The sequence below is a fragment of the Bison bison genome, unplaced genomic scaffold (genome assembly GCF_000754665.1).
Source record: "Bison bison bison isolate TAMUID 2011002044 unplaced genomic scaffold, Bison_UMD1.0 scf7180017864307, whole genome shotgun sequence".
Taxonomy (NCBI): Eukaryota; Metazoa; Chordata; class Mammalia; order Artiodactyla; family Bovidae; genus Bison; species Bison bison.
Genome location: NW_011494879.1, coordinates 5,681,934 through 5,699,225, shown reverse-complemented (window position 1 = coordinate 5,699,225; position 17,292 = coordinate 5,681,934). Strand labels below are relative to the sequence as shown.

Sequence of the window (17,292 nt, the reverse complement as noted above, 5' to 3'; positions counted from 1 at the left end):
CCTTGTTCAGTACTGTACCTCCAGGGTCTAGCGTGTGTCTGGAACACAGAAGTTGCTCAGTAAGTATTGATTGCACAAATAAATGAATGATGAAATCAGAATGCCTTTTTCCAATATCCACACCAGGTATTAGACACCTGTATAATCTTTGCCTACCTAATATGCGGGAAACATCTCTGTAACTTGCATTTAATATGAGTGACACCGACTACCCTGTTTTTAGCTTGGCCTTTGTCTTTTGTTTTTTCAGAAAGCTAGCTTTTCATATCCTTTGTTCAGCCATCTTTTCCCTATTACTTTGCAAGCACTATTGATATATTAAAGGACTTATCCCTTTGTTCACTGTACACTATAATGGTATTTTCCCAGCTTTTCAGTTGCCTTTGACTTTGTAGTCATATTATTAATCTTTTCCTTTTGCTTTCTGGTTTTGAGACATCTTAGAAAGTCCTTCCCCATTCCAAGATCATCACAGCATTCACAGTTGTTTTCTTCTAAGACTTTATACATGTATATACAAAAGATTATAACGTTTAGATCTTTGATCCACCTGGGATTTACTTTGGGGTGTAAAGAGTAAGGACGTGACCTAGTTTAAAAAGAAAATTTAGCTTTAAAATACAATGAAGCAACTTCCCTGCTGGTCCAATGGTTAAGACTCTGAGCTTCCAATTCAGGGGCCCAGGTTCCATCCCTGGCTGGGGAACTAGATCCCACATGCCACAACTAAGAGTTTGCATGCCACGACTAAAGATCCCACATGCTGCAACTGAGACCCGGTGCAGCCAAATAAATAAGTGTTTTTTTTAAATACAAAGAATACAAATTCCTGGATACCATTTACTTAACATTTTAACGAGAACATTCATAATTTAAAAATAAATTCAAATAAATTTCACCCGTTTTCCAACATACATTTTTGTTTGATATAGGTATTTGTATGTATGTACGTGTACGTAATAAAACTCTATTTTTCACCATTCTCTAGAATTTTATATTACAATGACATTACTTTCATTATTAAAATATTTTCCCTGGCAAGTTTCCACTTCATTTCTTTCAATATTTTCTTGTTTTCCTGGATCTTGAAGATTTCTTGTTTGTTTTATTATATTTTGCTTTAAAAAGTCTCTTTTCTATTAAGCTCACTTCTTCATGGAGAAAGGAAGTCTTTATTCTCAGCAAGAAGGAGAAGAGATTTAGTATAAACTGGTAACTCAGAGAAAAATTGGATTCTTCGTAGGTTGTCACATGCTTACAATGGCTAGAAGGGGAAGAAAAAAGACACCATGTTTAAAGAGCCATTTAGAAAGGTATGCACTGGTCCCTTGAATATCCCCCAAATAACCTAAAAACTGTATATGGTTAGACTTAAGATAGTACTCTGAGCTAGAAGGAAACGAACAACCTGGAAGGAATCCTACATTTTATAAAGGAAAAAAATGTTAGCACTGTCTGTGGCCATCAGGCGTGGGACACAGGTAGTCCATAGCCAGTTCTCACAGCTCCTCCTCCACTCCAGGTGGGCCCCCCCTCTTACCACTGTCAAGGCAAACAAAAGCACACAGGGAGAGATTCTGGACATACTGAAAACATACCAGCAAAATAATCCCCAGCTCCCAACCAAAATAGGATACCAGGCTTAATAATGTATGTTGCAATTCTGTATTATAGAAGGAAGAGTTAATGAAGCAATTTTGCTTATTTTAAAGTAATAAGTAGAACCTGAATCTGATCAAATCTCTAAAACACTAATGAAAACTGCTAAGTAACTCTGCCAATCTCTGCCTACACCAACGTGGAAGCAGGGGGAAAGGGGAACACATTAAAAGGTGTCATGGGCCGTAATCAGCAAAATCTAGACTACAGGAAATTGTACAGGACACATGACCTGGATTACTCAATAAGTAAACTGCAAGGGGGAAATAAAAGAGATAAAGGGGGAATTTATGAACTAAAGCATTTAAGGGCTATCTCTACCAGCGGCAATGTAAAGACTTTATGTGGATTCTGAGTTATTTAAAAACTTACTGTTGACAATCAGGAAAATCTAGACATTGACTGCATGTTTGATGAGATTAAGGAATTACTACTAGTTTTTAATGTCAGATTAATAGTATTCTGGCTTTAAGAAAATTATGAAGTTTGGGACTTGCTTCCAAATAATCTGGGAGTAGAGGGGTAAAGCAGTGAGCTGGCTAGGGTATGGGGAAAACAAGTCTAGCCACGTGGAAAGTTGTTAATGTGAGGGTGACTATGGGTAGGGGGCGTTAATTATACTGTGCTCTCTACCTTTGAATATACTTGAAGTTTTCCATAATAAATAGTTTTAAACAAGTGAACAATATATAGATGGTATAAGCATTTAGACAGTGATTTATGTTAACAAATATGGCCCTAAATTCCTGAAAGAATGCTTGCATTTGCACCATAGAGCTCAGACACCCATCAGATGTGACTATGGATAACTACTCTTGGTTCTTTCATCTGCAAAACAGAAAAAAATAACTACCTCATAAGATGGAAAAGAGGATTGAATGAGAATATATATTAAGCACTTATCCAATAGCTGGCACAAAGTAAGGGCTCAAAAATGTTCACTTTCCCTATACTCCTTTAAAACTGATTTTTAAATTTTCACTTAAAATCTTAAGCCTATTTTAATAATATACAAAAAAGCCAATACCCAACTATGTTCACTAGTAGGAAATTTAAAAGCCTCAAATGTTTGTGCATTGATTAGTTTAATGGAAACAGAGTATAAGCCATTTATATGAATTCTCACAAATAAGGTGCCCTCTTTTCTTCTTTTCTAATTTTTAATTTTAGCTCTATGAAGAAAGATTCTTTCAGACAAAATATTATCACAAAAAGGGTAAAAATATTGTTTCCCTTGCCTAGGGACCATAAAGAAAGTTTTATTTTTACAACAAAAAGATAAGAAAAGGTGTACAGTAGGACTTTTTATTTCTAAGTTGAATCAACAACAGTATCTTTTAAGGAGGAAATGGCAACCCACTCCAGTACTCTTGCCTGGAGAATCCCATGGGGGGAAGAGCCTGGTAGGCTACAGTCCACGGGGTCGCAAAGAGTCGGACATGACTGAGCTACTTCACTTCACTCACTTCGCTTATCATAAACTCGGAAAATTTAAATTTTCCTAAAGTTTTAAGTGATAAAACCAAATTTAACATACAATCATTTAAATTCATCCAGATTGTTAGCTCCGCCTCAGACAAGAAGGATAAATACCCTCATGATCTGAAGGGCTCTCACAGCCTTTCTCTGCTTAGTTCTCAAGGCCTGAGTGTTCTCAAAATTATTTCCCAGTACAATGCTTGTCTCTTCTGAACCCTCAAAACTGAGTCCTCCTGCATAACAAAATTCTCCATATAGCTGAAGATCTGCTCTGTTAAGGATCAAAAGATTTCATTTTAACCATTTTGGATAGACATCTTTTAAAACTGAGTTATATATTATTTGGTTATTATTAATCAGAGAACATTCAGCCTATTTTCAAAAGCCTTTACAATTATATGGTGACAAGTTGTCCACTTTTATTGTGGAAATACTAGAAAATACAGGTAAGAAAAACAAACCCAAAGAGAATGCACATAATTTGGGGACATGCTAAAGCAGATACAGGGTCAAGTTTATTTAGTCCTGTGGAGCTATTGTGTGTCATGAATGAACTTCAGACCACTGTAATTTGAGTTCTTTTGTCTGCTTCTGCGGCTGGTTCCTCTATTGTTTGTCAAACGGGTACCACTTATATTTGCTGTCAAGACATTCAGCAGCAGATACCTCTCAGTCTCCCACCTACTCTGCATCTTCTGATGGCGAGGAATCTGGAAATCAGACAACTCAGCCTGATGGACACACACCTCCCAGCAGAGTGAGGGACTAAAGGGCCTCCTGAGAAGAGTGTATATACGTTAGTTACGGACTCAGTAGCCATTTTATTGGTTAGCTGGACCCTTTTTTGCTTACTATGTGGTTTTAGGCTATGGACTAAATAGGCAAGGTAATTTGACAGACGATTTTGGTACACAAAACCATGGTGATAACCATGCTTGATGCATAGAGTGTATTGCTTAGCCTTATAACTCATGCAGAGAAAAAAGTCTTGGTTGTTTCATCTCTGATTATAACAAGGTCTATTTGTAACTAACTGTCTTATGTTACAGGATTATACCCATTAAAAACATCCAAAAATGCACTGATCATGCCATGTGAAGAGCACAAAGGTGTAGGTTCCCCACTAACCCCCGAGGACCGACTGCAGGCAGATAAAGCAGATGGTACTAACGCATCAGGTCCTAACTTCCTGTCCCATGTGTGGGTCTGGGTGGCTCACCATCTTCTAAAGTCCAACCAATAACCCATCTGCCTCTCATTATGACCAACTCCTTTAAATCATAGGTGGCCTTTTTTTTTTTAATGAGAAAAGACTACTGCTTCAGGCCAGACCAGAGGTTTCAGGGTGGTTTTTATCCCATTATTTCTAAGAGCATTGCATACCTTTTACAGAACTTCTGCGTACTCAGCCAGTAGAGGGAATTCTTGGTTGTCAGGGACTGGCCTTTCTGCTGCAGGACTCCCTGGAGGCTATGCCCATGGAAACAAGGCCTCTCGCTATCCTCTTCAGTCCAGTTGAACTGAAAACTTGAAGGCTTTTTTTTTTCAACGTTTGGTGCTGAATCCACCAGTGTGCTAAACTGTTTCTGAAGACTCACCACCATTTCTGGAAATGAAGGGAAAAGAAATGAAATAAAAACTCATGTTAAATGACGAGGTCTGTAGTTTACTTGATAGTAACGCACCAACGCTGGTTTAGTAGTTTTGATAAACGCTCCATGGTGATATAAGAGCATAACTAGGGGAAACTGACACTGGAAGAGGGATGGCGAGGAACTACTTGAAAAGGCTAAAAGGTAAGTTTTATGTTATGTGTATTTTACCACACACAAAAAAACACCAAAAACCAAAAAACGCAGTTCTCCAAATAAAGAGTTCTGAGAGTACAGATGTATATAGCATTTAAGATTTTGGCAAGAACTTAAGCTCTGTTTGAATATTGCAATGTTCCTGAAATAGATTTCTATGGACATTTCCTACAGAGAAGGACGTTTCTCTGGATGTGCAATGGGACACTTGTTAAACAACTGAGAAAAGGACTTATGCATTCACTTTTCAATTTAAAACACTTAGCTTTCTACAGCTGGGCTGTTACTTGGTGTTAACGAGACGAAACCCCACTCACCTCTTCTTTTATACACTACCGGCCTGTCAATGGCTGAGTAGTAGAGTGGCTTTTCACCTTTCCACAGAAACCTGCCAAGATAAAGACGCATTTAGAGCAGGATGGAGATGAAATGGGCCTCAACACACTTCAGAGAAGTTTCTCAATGGCAGTATCTGAAATTCCTGATACTCATATAATAGTTCTGACTTAGAATGACCTGCTGACACGCGTCTCTACAGCACTCATGACTTAGACGTAAGAGGGTGGCACTGCAGGAGGCAGGAAGTCAATGGAAGGATAAGTTCCACACAAAACCTCCCAGATGCCATAAGATCACGAAGAAATGATTGATTATACCATCATCATAAAATTCCCACGTCGCCTGTTCTCATACAGTGAGGCCACCTAAGAAACTGTTCCTCCTTGTCTTTGGCCAAACACCCTTCTGCTGCAGATAAGGTAGTGGTACTTCTGACTCTGATAACTTGTGCAAAGTGAACAGTAAGTGCCTGCCTTCTAATGCAGAGGTGTAATCACGGTGAATAGGTTATGGTCTTCCTGAAAATTATATGTGAACTAAATCATACCACATTTAAATATTCAGAGAGCTTGCCATTTGTGATTCTTTCAAACATCTTTTTGTTATTTATCAAATAATAAAAGTGACAATATATTCAAGGTAAAAAATCTCTTAATAATAAAGAAGTTCCCTAAACAGTTTAATCCCACTCCCTAGATAAACCCACTATTAAAAACGCCTTGTGACTACCTCATCTAGATAGATTTTCTTATGCATTTATAGTAAATGCCCATACAGGCTGCAATTACGCTGCAGTCAAGGAGGTGTTATTACTTCCTTGAGGTTATATGCCCAGAAGGTGGGAAAGGTGGGCCATCAAAAATGATTAACACTCGTCAGACAGTCCTTCTTTAAGCATTTACTTTGTTTACCTCTTTTCAAAACTACAAACAATAGAGGCCCAGCACGAAGCCAGGAAGCCACAAGGTGGCTTTTCTCCAGGAAGCCACAAGGTCCTATATGCTCTGTCTGTCCAGTCTTCCCTCGAGATTTGGTTTCCCACTGCTGTATATTAAGGTATAATTCACATGTAGTAAAACCAACCCTGTTCAGTGTATAGCTGCACTAGTTTAGACAAACACATACAGTTGTATAATCACCACCATGAACAGTTCCATACTCTCAAATCTCCCATGCCTCTTGAAGGTCAACTCCTCCCCTGATCCTCAGTTAAACTTGGTGTCAATCACCAATCTGTTTCTCTATTCTTACAGCTTAGCCTTTTCCAGAAAATCATATAAATGAAATTAGACCGTATGTAACCTTTTGAGTCTTTCATTAGCATAATGTATTTATGATTCATTCATATTTCTGGATGTATCAGAAGTCTGTTCCTTTCTAGTACTGAAGAGTGTTTCATTTTACAGATATGCTACAGTTTACCCATTACCACCTGAAGGGCATCTGGGTTGTTGCCAGTTTTGGGCCACAAGGTTTCATTTGTTTTCTTGTGAATGAAGTATACAGATCTCTATATATTCATATATAGGTTTCTGTGTGAACTTACTTTTGGCCCATTTAAAAAACTGAGTTGTTTTCTTATTATACGAAAATAATTCTGGATACAAACCATATATTGGATACAAATCATATATTCTGGATATAAACCTTCTATCAGATATGTGATTTGAACATATTTTCTCCTAGCCTGTAGCTTTTCTTAACACTATTTTTAGAAGAGAAGTTCTTTCTTTTGATGAAGTCTAACTTGTCTTTTTTTTTTCCTTTGTGGATCATGGCTTTGGTATCATATCTGAGAAAATTTTTGCCTAACTTAAAAGGCTGCAAAGATCTGCACATGCTTTTAAATTTTCCTCCATGAAAACTGGCAGTCAAAGCACTCTCTAAAGCTATTTTTAGGTTTTCAACTACAGTTTACTAGTGTTGCTCACAATCCCATGCATAGAGAGACCTATGCTGTGCTGTAGAAAATACTTTAACAACTTTTACCTGACAATATGGAAGATGATGTCTAGAAGAATAGAGAGAAAAATTAGAAATTTATGTCAACAACAGAGATGGGGAAGGGCAGAACAGGTGACGGGCATACATGGGAGCCCTGTGCCCACAGAGCAGTCAGCAGTGACTTAGAAGTCATCTCAGTCATCCCAAAGCACAGACTCTACGAAGGATCTTGGTAACAGATCCCCTGGACAAGCTCTTCCCAGAGGCCTGGTGTCCATCTGGAAAATGCCACTTTGAAACTAGACATACGTTCTTTGGTCACTAAATTCTCCCTTAAAGTAGCTACAAGTCAGTGAGCCTTTTGATGCACAGCTGACTGAGGCACTGCAGGAAGAATCTGGCCTCTAACAGGTATGTCTGAAGTGTAAGTTGGTGCCTGGTTTGGGTTCACGAATGGGCACCTGTTCAACCCTGAGATGCCCAAGTGGCATGGCCTCTGAATACCTAGCCTTTCAGTACTGGCCGGGACCACCCCAGAAGCACCAGAAAAGAAAGGTCTGATGGCTGGTTCTCCAAGATTACTTAAGAACTCAGGACAGCCTATGTTCTCGCTGCTACTCTTGTGCCTGCTGAGAGCCAATGACTAAAGACATTCCTTCTCCAACAGAAAAGAGGAAGGCCTCCGTTCCCCGGGTGCCCACAGCTGCCAGAAGCTCACCCTCACTATCTGCCCAACCTGAACAGGAAGAAACTGCCCATCTCCTCCCCTCTTCAGCAAGGATCCTCTCTCTCACAGCGCTTTATTCATCCCCAGAAGTCTGTTTCTCGATTTAAAAGCTCTCTTAAATTCAGGGGAGAAATAATCTAATTCTATCTGCAAACACTGAAATTTAGTTCTTGATTAAGAATATCAAGGAGGCATTATTAGCCTTACTTTACTGATGAAGAAACTGGAGTTATCATTTTAACTAATTTGAGGAATCTTGATTTTTCTCAGGGGATATAAAATGACTTGAGCAAATGAGTACTGTTGCAAAATGACATAAACTACAGAAATGTTAACCTTTTCTTCAAAGTTTCACAGAGACTCAAAGTTCCAAGAACAGATATAAAACCCGTTCAAATCAGAAACCTATAGCAATGTACCCTCTACTACATAACACAGTATCTCTGAAAATTTATGAGCTGACTACATTTCAGTGCACTGAGGCCGCAGTTAAACAGCTGGTTTTAAACAATCAGGATTCACCCCTGCACTGTCTCTAATGCTATGCTCTTTCTACTCTGCCACGGTGGACCTGGGTGGGCTTCCCTGTTGCTCAGTGGTAAAGAACCGCCTGCCAATTCAGGAGATGCGGATTTGATCCCTGGGTCGGGAAGATCCCCTAGAGAAGGAAACAGCAACCCACTCCAATATTCTTGCCTGGGAAACCCCATGGACAGAGGAATCTGGCGTGCTGCAGTCCATGGGGGTCACGAAGAGTTGGACACAACTTAGCGACTAAACAACAACAATGGACCTACGTGAGGAGGAGAGCTCCAGGTCAAACAGTGAGACTGACTGAAACATGCTACTCTCTTTCTGCTTTGCTTTGTTTGGATTTTTATAGGAAACTTTATTTTGGAGGAACAGTCCAGTTATACACAACACAGGCTGACGTCTGCAGTCTTCTGTAATAGTGGGAAGCGCAGATGGGAACTGAGCCACTGTGGGAAACGAAAGAGGGAGGAATACCAGAAACGCAGAGAAGAGTCATGCAGATTACGAAAAGACGAGTACTGGGTACAATACAGCTCCCTGGACTGGATTCTGGATCAGGAGGAGGACACTAATGTTACTATTTTTTAAATCTTCTGGCCACACCGTGTGGCATGTGGTATCTTAGTTCCCTGACCACGGATGGACCCTGCCTCCCTCACGTTGGCAGTGTGGAGTCTTAACCACTGGATCACCAGGGACGCCCCTAAAAGGACTTTATAGGGCTTCCCTGATAGCTCAGTTGGTAAAGAATCTGCCTGCAAAGCAGGAGACCCCGGTTTGATTCCTGGTTTGGGAAGATCCCCTGGAGAAGGAAAAGGTTACCCACTCCAGTATTCTGGCCTGGAGAATTCCAGGGACTATACGGCCCATGGGGTTGCAAAAAGTTGGACATAACTGAGCGACTTTCACTCACTCACTAATAGTTAATAGAAATATTTTAAAAAGTTTAGACAGAGGGGTTAATTCTAGAAAAAAGGGTCATAATGCTGGTGAGTCTGAACTGATGAAACTCGAGCTTTCAGATGTAAAGCAATAGACTTGAAAAATAAAGTCGGTGAATCTAAAGCTAGAAGAGGTAACATACTTTGCCCTGGCTTCCTCCCACTTTTGTTTTTTCTCATCAATAGCTTTCTTCATAACTTGGTACCATTTTCTGAAATCAAACCATGGTTTATCTGAAAGAAATGAAATCCATGATTATTAACCAAATATGTCACATTATTATAACACATGTTGCTCATTTGAGTCTCTACTCACTGATCTGACTAAACATTTATATGCCAGCCCTTGGAAATTATGGAGGGACTGACTATGTCCACGCTCTAGTATGACTCCTGAGCAATCTGCTGTCACTCCCTTCCGTTCTGAGCTCTCACCTATACTGTGGCCCTTTATTACACCAAAACTACCTTAAAAAAAAAAAAATTGGAATATAGCTGCTTTACACTGTGGTGTCAGTTTCTGTTGTACAGCAAACTGAATCAGCCATACATACACATATATCCCCCCTTTTCGTACTTTCTTCCAATTAAAGTCACCACAGAGCACTGAGCAGAGCTCCCGCAGCTCTACAGTAGGTTCTCATTAGTGATCTATTTTATACATAGTAGTGTAGATATATGTCAATACCAATCTCCCAATCCACCCCATCCCCCTGCCTTTTCCCCTTTGGTAATCATACGCTTCTTCTCTACAGCTGTGTTTCTATTTTTGCTTTGCAAATAAGATCTTTACTATTTTTCTAGATTCCACATATTGAAACCATCTTTTTACATGTCTGTTTATCCAAGATTTGACTATTACCTCCTTGAGAATAGAAGATATATTAGATAATTATACATATAAACAGTCTGATACAAGGTACAAGTTTCTTCTTCTCTATATTTATTGTATCTTTTAATTCACCTTTTACAATCACTTGATTGACTAAAAACAAAAAAAGTACCTTCTTTGTTCTTTTCATTATATTTCTTGGCAATATTAGACAAAGACCTGGAGACACAAATAAACAAATCAATTTATTTGGAAATCATTCATTTGAAGACAGTTAAATTTTGAATTCTTCCGAAAGAAAAGTATAGAACAGTACTTGAAACTGATGCCAACTTTTAATGCAGAAGCAAGCACTTAAATAGGAAAAAAGACACTGCCACTCTTTGTTGGCATTTTAAGATTCTTTCACTTTCCAAAATAATCTTTGAGGATACATAGTGCCAGAAACCAAAAGGTACACAGATGAAGTGCTAAGTGACTCTTTAGAATTTGTGTATGATGATTTAAAACTCAGGAGAAAGAGACACATGTGTATCTTCCTAAAAATGGAAGAAAACACGATCCAAACAACTTTCTAAAGGAGAATGAAATCTCTGACAAATACCTGAGCCAAAACATCAGGTAAGGAGTAACTGCTGCTACGAGTCAGTGTTCTGTAACAACTGAGAGTCTCTACTTTCTACTGAGTAAAGGATATAGAATCCTTTACTCTGAATTAGTAGGGGAAAATCATACAATTTTTTCCTCCTAAGAGTACACACACTTACCATTCTAAATTGTCATCCAATAAAAAGAGCAGTTTCAATGCCACTACAATGACAGCTACAGCTTGCACATCATATTTAACAGTTTTTGCCTTTTTAGCTATAGGATCAAATCTTAGAAAATCCACTTCTCCTATTCCAGTCGATTTTACCACTAGGCAGGTTACATTATGCATTTCATCTGTTGAAGAACAAAACAGAAAAATGTGAAATTAAATTCTTTGATTAATGAGACCATACTAATGTATACATCCATGAGATAAGCTTTATCTTAAAATATGATACTATGCCAGAACTCTGAGGTATACCATTTTGTGTATAAATAAACCAAAAAATGAAATGTGTATAGAAAAACAAATGGTCGAATCCTGGCAAGGTTTATCTTCTCCTGTTCTGACTTCCCAAAATGCCTGCTATCTATGGCACATATCTTGGCACCAAATATACAGGCACACATCCATCTTCTATTGCTTCATCCACGCTCCTTGTCTGTGTTTCTACAGCAGTTTGCATTTACCTGAAACTAACTTTCCTGTAAGACCAAGGGCTTCTCTAATATGTACTCACTCGGGAAGCTAGGGCGCCTGGCCTTCCAGTGTGCATCCCGCCCGCTGCACTGCTTTCCCAAAGAAATTACACGCTCAGCACAGATTCATCTGTTATTCAAGGCTGAGTAACTTGGGACTTGGAGCCAGAACACCTACAGCCTATATATTTAGGCCTTCTGATCATGAGCTTTGTGACTCCGGACTAGAGCCACTCAACCTCAGTTTCTTCATTTGTAAAAGTGGGTTATGGTGAGGATAAACATAGGACATAAAAGACAGGACAAGTGAATTATACTTTGAAAACTCTGAATTACTAAGCAAATTTCTTTACTTACTAACTGAAGTACCTATGTTTTGATTAAATTCAAGTAGAACAGTTGTTCTTTACAAGAGCATAATAAGTTGTATTGCATTTCCTATATACTGTCAGTCATTATGTTCTATTGATTCTATTCTCTTAATGTAATATACAATACTTTCATAACAGTACAAATAATATTACATACAGTACATACATGTCTCTCTATACAGTATTATATATAGAATGTATTACTATAAAAATGGTATTTCTTGAAAAATGTCTCCCCTATTTATTTAAAATTAATATCTTGAATTGCTTCTCTTATACTAAAAGTACATAGTAATAAAAAGCAAATGGAAGAAATTATGAGGAAGGGAGCCAGGACAGGAGAGAAAAACGAAGATTCTGACCTGGAGTATTATGGGACCTGGAGTACTATGTGATGCCTCGGCCGTCAAGCAGCCAGGCGTCACTCAGCTTGCCTACGTTTCATCTGAGATGAGCACACCTACCCGTCCTCCCTTTCCACCTTCACAGATGAGGTAATACAGATGAAGGCACTTTGGAAACTCTACAGGGTTCCCCACAAATTAAACAGACATGATTATGAAAGCTGCCAGGAATTCTCTCTGGCCGGCTTCTCAGTCCCAGGATGAGGGACAAAACTAAGGGATGTATTTGGAGTTCAGTCAGAGCCACAAAAGAGGCAGTGCTTACTCAGCAAGGGTGTGTGTGTGTGACATGCTTGCTGGAAGCTGCTTTCTACTCAGTTCCAGAGACGACATTGTCATACATAAAGGCACTGAGGAGGGGCATTCGTTGCCCCAGCATGCTTAAAACCACCTTTAGTTTTCTGGGAACCCGAAAACCTCTCTTTGAAAAAGGGCCAAGTACACAGATCTCTTCTTTTTGATCAACAGCACAAGAGAACTGTAGAGTGCAAACTTTCAGCTTTGAAAATGGCAATATTCTAGAAGTCTTCTTATAATCTCATGGGTAGGAGGCCAATCAATGTCACATTTTAGAATGTAATTTCTAAGGTGAAGGGACCACCACATCTTAGTTTGTAGATCTATTTTGTTTACTGTTTCCTCCCACTATTACGTAATACAAACTCAGTATAGGACATTTATAAGATACATAAAGTGCAAAGAAGGAAAAAATGCATTACTATAACTTAGACATAGCACTTCAATATTTGGGTAAATTTATTTCCAATATTTTCACAAATATTTTAACTATATAGCTATGATTATATTATATATAATTTATAATTTGGCCTATTTCCTTTTCTATTATGACATAAACATTTCCCATGCTTTTATATACTCTTCACAAACATGATTTTAAAAGATGCACACGGTTCCACTTAATATACAAAATATTTACTTAAACATTACCTTTCCGTTGGATATTTATTTCTGATTTCTCAGTATTAAAAATAAGGTCAATAACACTTGTGTATAGTTTTTTATCTATATTCCAAATTATTTCTATTGAACACTTTGTGAGAAGTAAAATTTCTCTAACCTGGCTCTTTGTAAAATGGTCTCTAAAACAGCACTTTAAAACATCAGATGATAGCAGTCTCTCTCTGTATATTATAGTGGTTTTAATTCTACTTGTTACTTTCAGGAAGAGTTGGGTGAGAAATACTACTAAGTTACACACACTGGTCAGAAAACACTGCCACCATCATTTCTGTCCAATAGCAACTAAGTGAGCTAAACACTTGCCATAACCCAGCCTGAGCCAGTTATATTTTGGAAATTCCTTGCATTCTTTCCATATCTTAGTGTTCCCCATTATGAGCTTAGGATTTTGGAGTATATAACAGAACACAGGAACTTGCCATATTTTGAAAAAAACCACTCCAAAAGTAAATCAAAAAACCAAAATCCAAAACAATAAACCAATATATGTAACTTGCTAAAGTGCAGCAATCAGACTTCCCAAATTCTGGAATCTTAATCAAAGAACCAGTGACTTCTGAAGTTACAGTAAGAGACATACATTCCTTAGCTTAATAAATGATACATTTTGAGAAGTGTATTTTTTCCTCTTTAAAAAATATTTTATAAGACTTAATATTTACATTTGTGTATATATGTTACTCCAATTTATGTTTATTTTTATAGCTAAAATTATATGTGCAGCTTTGTATATTGTTTTTTTCATACAACATGTCTTTTCCTTTCCTATTAAAAATATATTCAATCACATTTTTTTATATTGCATAAGCAATAATATAGTCACGCCATGTTTGTATTTTCTGTTAAGAATAGAAACCCTGCATTTCTCACATTTCTAGTTTAGCAAGAAATTCAGGAATAGATTCCATCGGCGAATTCCGCTGGGGTGACCTGTGTCTTGGTGTATTGCGAAGAAGGGCTAGTGAGGCTGCCTTTGCATCCTACCAGACCTTCATCTCCATTTGCTTTAGGGACTGGGAACAGCAATATGTTACTAAACAATAAAAATATCACTGTAGATTAACTTCTGGGATTTTAAAAATTAGAATTCTTTAATAATTATGCTTCATGCAAATGGAGGAGTGCTGCCCTTTTTTGGCGGAGGTTCCTAAGTAATTAATAATACATACTGAATCATGTGTTACTTGTATTCAGCAAAAACCAAACATTATCTCTCAAGCTTATCCCTTTCATCCAAAATAGAACTCATTACTTCTGAAGAGTGTCCTTTTAACCATTTTAAATGGTCCAAAACATTTTAAGAAAGAATTTTGAAATTAACCTTCATGTTACTGTGGACCCTGTCAGGTGACTCTAATAGTCTCTGATTGAGGGGATTCAATACATTTTTCATAATAATTCAATAAGTCAAGGCTTACTCACCATATATACCTCACACTTACCAGGGAGATTGACCTCCATCAAGTATTTCATACACAAGATGTTTGGATGAAGATAGCAGTTTTCAGTTATGTCTGGAAAACGTGGCAAATCTAAAAATGTGGCAACTTCAATTATTTTTTTAAAGATAACTTCATAGTTAGGCCAAGACTGGAATGAAAGAGATAGTCAAAGTAGCAATTTTTGCAACATAAATTATTTTTAAAACTACTTTCTGATTTTAAAAATAACATGTATTCACTGAATAAAACTTGGAGTATAGATTAAAAACATTAAGTAGAAACACCCATAAACCCCAAATATCCTCACTGAGCTGTTTTAAACAGTAATGGTGATAAATTAAAAAGCCACTAAAATTCTATCTGGCTCAAACAATTCTTACTGGCCTTACCCATGATATAGTGAAACCATTACTTCTTGCCAATCATGGAAGAATCTGGGATAAAGCTGCAATCCTACTGGAATTATGATGTTGTCATAATCCCAGCAAAGCAGGACTTCCCTCTCGCCTTCCCTAACCAGCACCCTCTCGCCAACCTTCAAATTCACAGCTAACAGATTCAGTTCAGTGTCACATAACATTCACATGCTTCTATGTTGGAGATGACACCAGGGCTTAAGTCTATTAGTTAGAAACGTGTGATTCAGCTTTCTATTTTCTCACATGTTAGCCTATAAGAAAGAGTATCTTACAGAATTTGGGAAAATGTATGAGCCAATATTAATAAATTAATTCTGTTCATTTTAAGAGCAGCCTTGTAGTTAATTTGGTATGCTATTTATATTTCTGCAATTTCTAAACATTCTTCTCATTGATACTACACATAATTTTTCCTCATTTACTTATCCATTCACATAAAAATATTAAATTTAGAGTCTATTCTATGTAAGATACTTCGGGAAATATAAAGATGAATAAAGTGATCTCTTCAAGGAATATATACTCTAGAAAAGGAGGTCAGTGTTCAAAAATAACTATAGGATAAGATAGCTGTTGAGTGCTACAACTAAGATTTTTTTTTAAAGATCTATGGGATTTCAGAAAAACTAACATTTCTGACATGGTTGCTGCTGCTAAGTCGCTTCAGTCGTGGCCGACTCTGTGCGACCCCATAGACGGCAGCCCAACTGGCTCTCCTGTCCCTGGGATTCTCCAGGCAAGAACACTGGAGTGGGTTGCCATTTCCTTCTCCAATGCATGAAAGTGAAAAGTGAAAGTGAAGTCGCTCAGTCGTGTCCGACTCTTAGCGACCTCATGGATTGCAGCTACCAGGCTCCTCCATCCATGGGATTTGCCAGGCAAGAATATTGGAGTGGGGTGCCATTGCCTTCTCCTTCTGACATGGTTGGACCTCGTTAAAATTAGGCCAGAATACAAACATTCTGGAAACCTGTTTGGCAATATTTATTAAAGTTGACTGGAAGTCAAGAGTGAGATTACTCTCAGGGTGCAGGTGATCACGACTGGAAGTGGGGATTGGATGGAGCTTCTGGGGTGCAGAGATCATTGTTTCTTGATCTAGGGGGCTGGTTCAGGTAATGAAAGTTCATCAGGTTGGGTACATTTGTGATATGTTCACTTTTCTATATGTATGTCTAGCTTAAAAAAACATGGTAAGAGAGAAACTTCAGTAAACTATTTTGTGTAACAATCACTTCATACATCACTCTATACGAGAAATCATCCAACCAGCAAATTCAGAGTTGGCAAGACCTTTAAAGGTATCTGGTCTAAATTTATAACACCCCCTAGCAGCTGTATGTCTAGCTCTTCTTTTAAATCTCCAGTGATGGGAACTCAATACCTTTCCTGAAGGTAGTCTATTCAATTTGTAATGCATTTAATCATTACAAAGTTCTTCCTTATTCTAAGTGAAAATCTGTTTCCCAACAATTTGTACCAATAATATTGCTCTGTCATGTCTTGCCCATTTTCTAAACGTGTGAAGGTGTTTGGGAACCAAGTGAAGGGACGAATACTTCTCTGTTCAATGTTACTTTGGTATGTTCAGCTTACATGCAATTATAAAGCACAAGGGAATACATTATAATGGTACTGGCTCAGATGGTACAGCATCTGCCTGCAATGCTGGAGACCTGGGTTCGAACCCTGGGTTGGGAAGATACCCTGGAGAAGGAAATGGCAACCCACTCCAGTACTCTTACCTGGAAAATCCCATGAACAGAAGAGCCTGGCAGGCCATAGTCCATGGGGTCGCAGAGTCAGACATGACTGAGCGACTTGACTTACTTACAGAAAACAAACTGTAAATTTCCAGAATTTATAACTATGTCCAATTTTACTTTGCCTGAGGTTACAACCTTCTTTGTATTGTATTTATTTTGATACCAGTATTTCAGTATCTAAACTTTTAATTCCTTATAACTATACAGTGGAAGTGAGAAATAGATTTAAGGGACTAGATCTGATAGAGTGCCTGATGAACTATGGACAGAGGTCCATGACACTGTACAGGAGACAGGGATCAAGACCATCCCCATGGAAAAGAAATGCAAAAAAGCAAAATGGTTGTCTGGGGAGG

The 17,292-nt window shown here is 38.1% G+C and overlaps 1 protein-coding gene across 1 annotated transcript in view; it reads right to left on the bottom strand.

Annotated features, from left to right (window-relative positions):
- Positions 1-486: 486 nt before the first annotated feature.
- Positions 487-17,292, bottom strand: part of TAF1B (TATA box binding protein (TBP)-associated factor, RNA polymerase I, B, 63kDa) — a 55,449-nt gene continuing 38,643 nt past the window's right edge. Inside the window, exons 9-15 of the mRNA XM_010852052.1 lie at positions 14,752-14,899; positions 11,031-11,208; positions 10,436-10,482; positions 9,575-9,665; positions 5,264-5,334; positions 4,522-4,744; positions 487-1,264 (exon numbers count right to left, since the gene is read on the bottom strand). Coding sequence (XP_010850354.1) covers positions 1,060-1,264; positions 4,522-4,744; positions 5,264-5,334; positions 9,575-9,665; positions 10,436-10,482; positions 11,031-11,208; positions 14,752-14,899 — 963 coding nt within the window. The 3' untranslated portion in view covers positions 487-1,059. The remainder of the gene's footprint in view (positions 1,265-4,521; positions 4,745-5,263; positions 5,335-9,574; positions 9,666-10,435; positions 10,483-11,030; positions 11,209-14,751; positions 14,900-17,292) is intronic.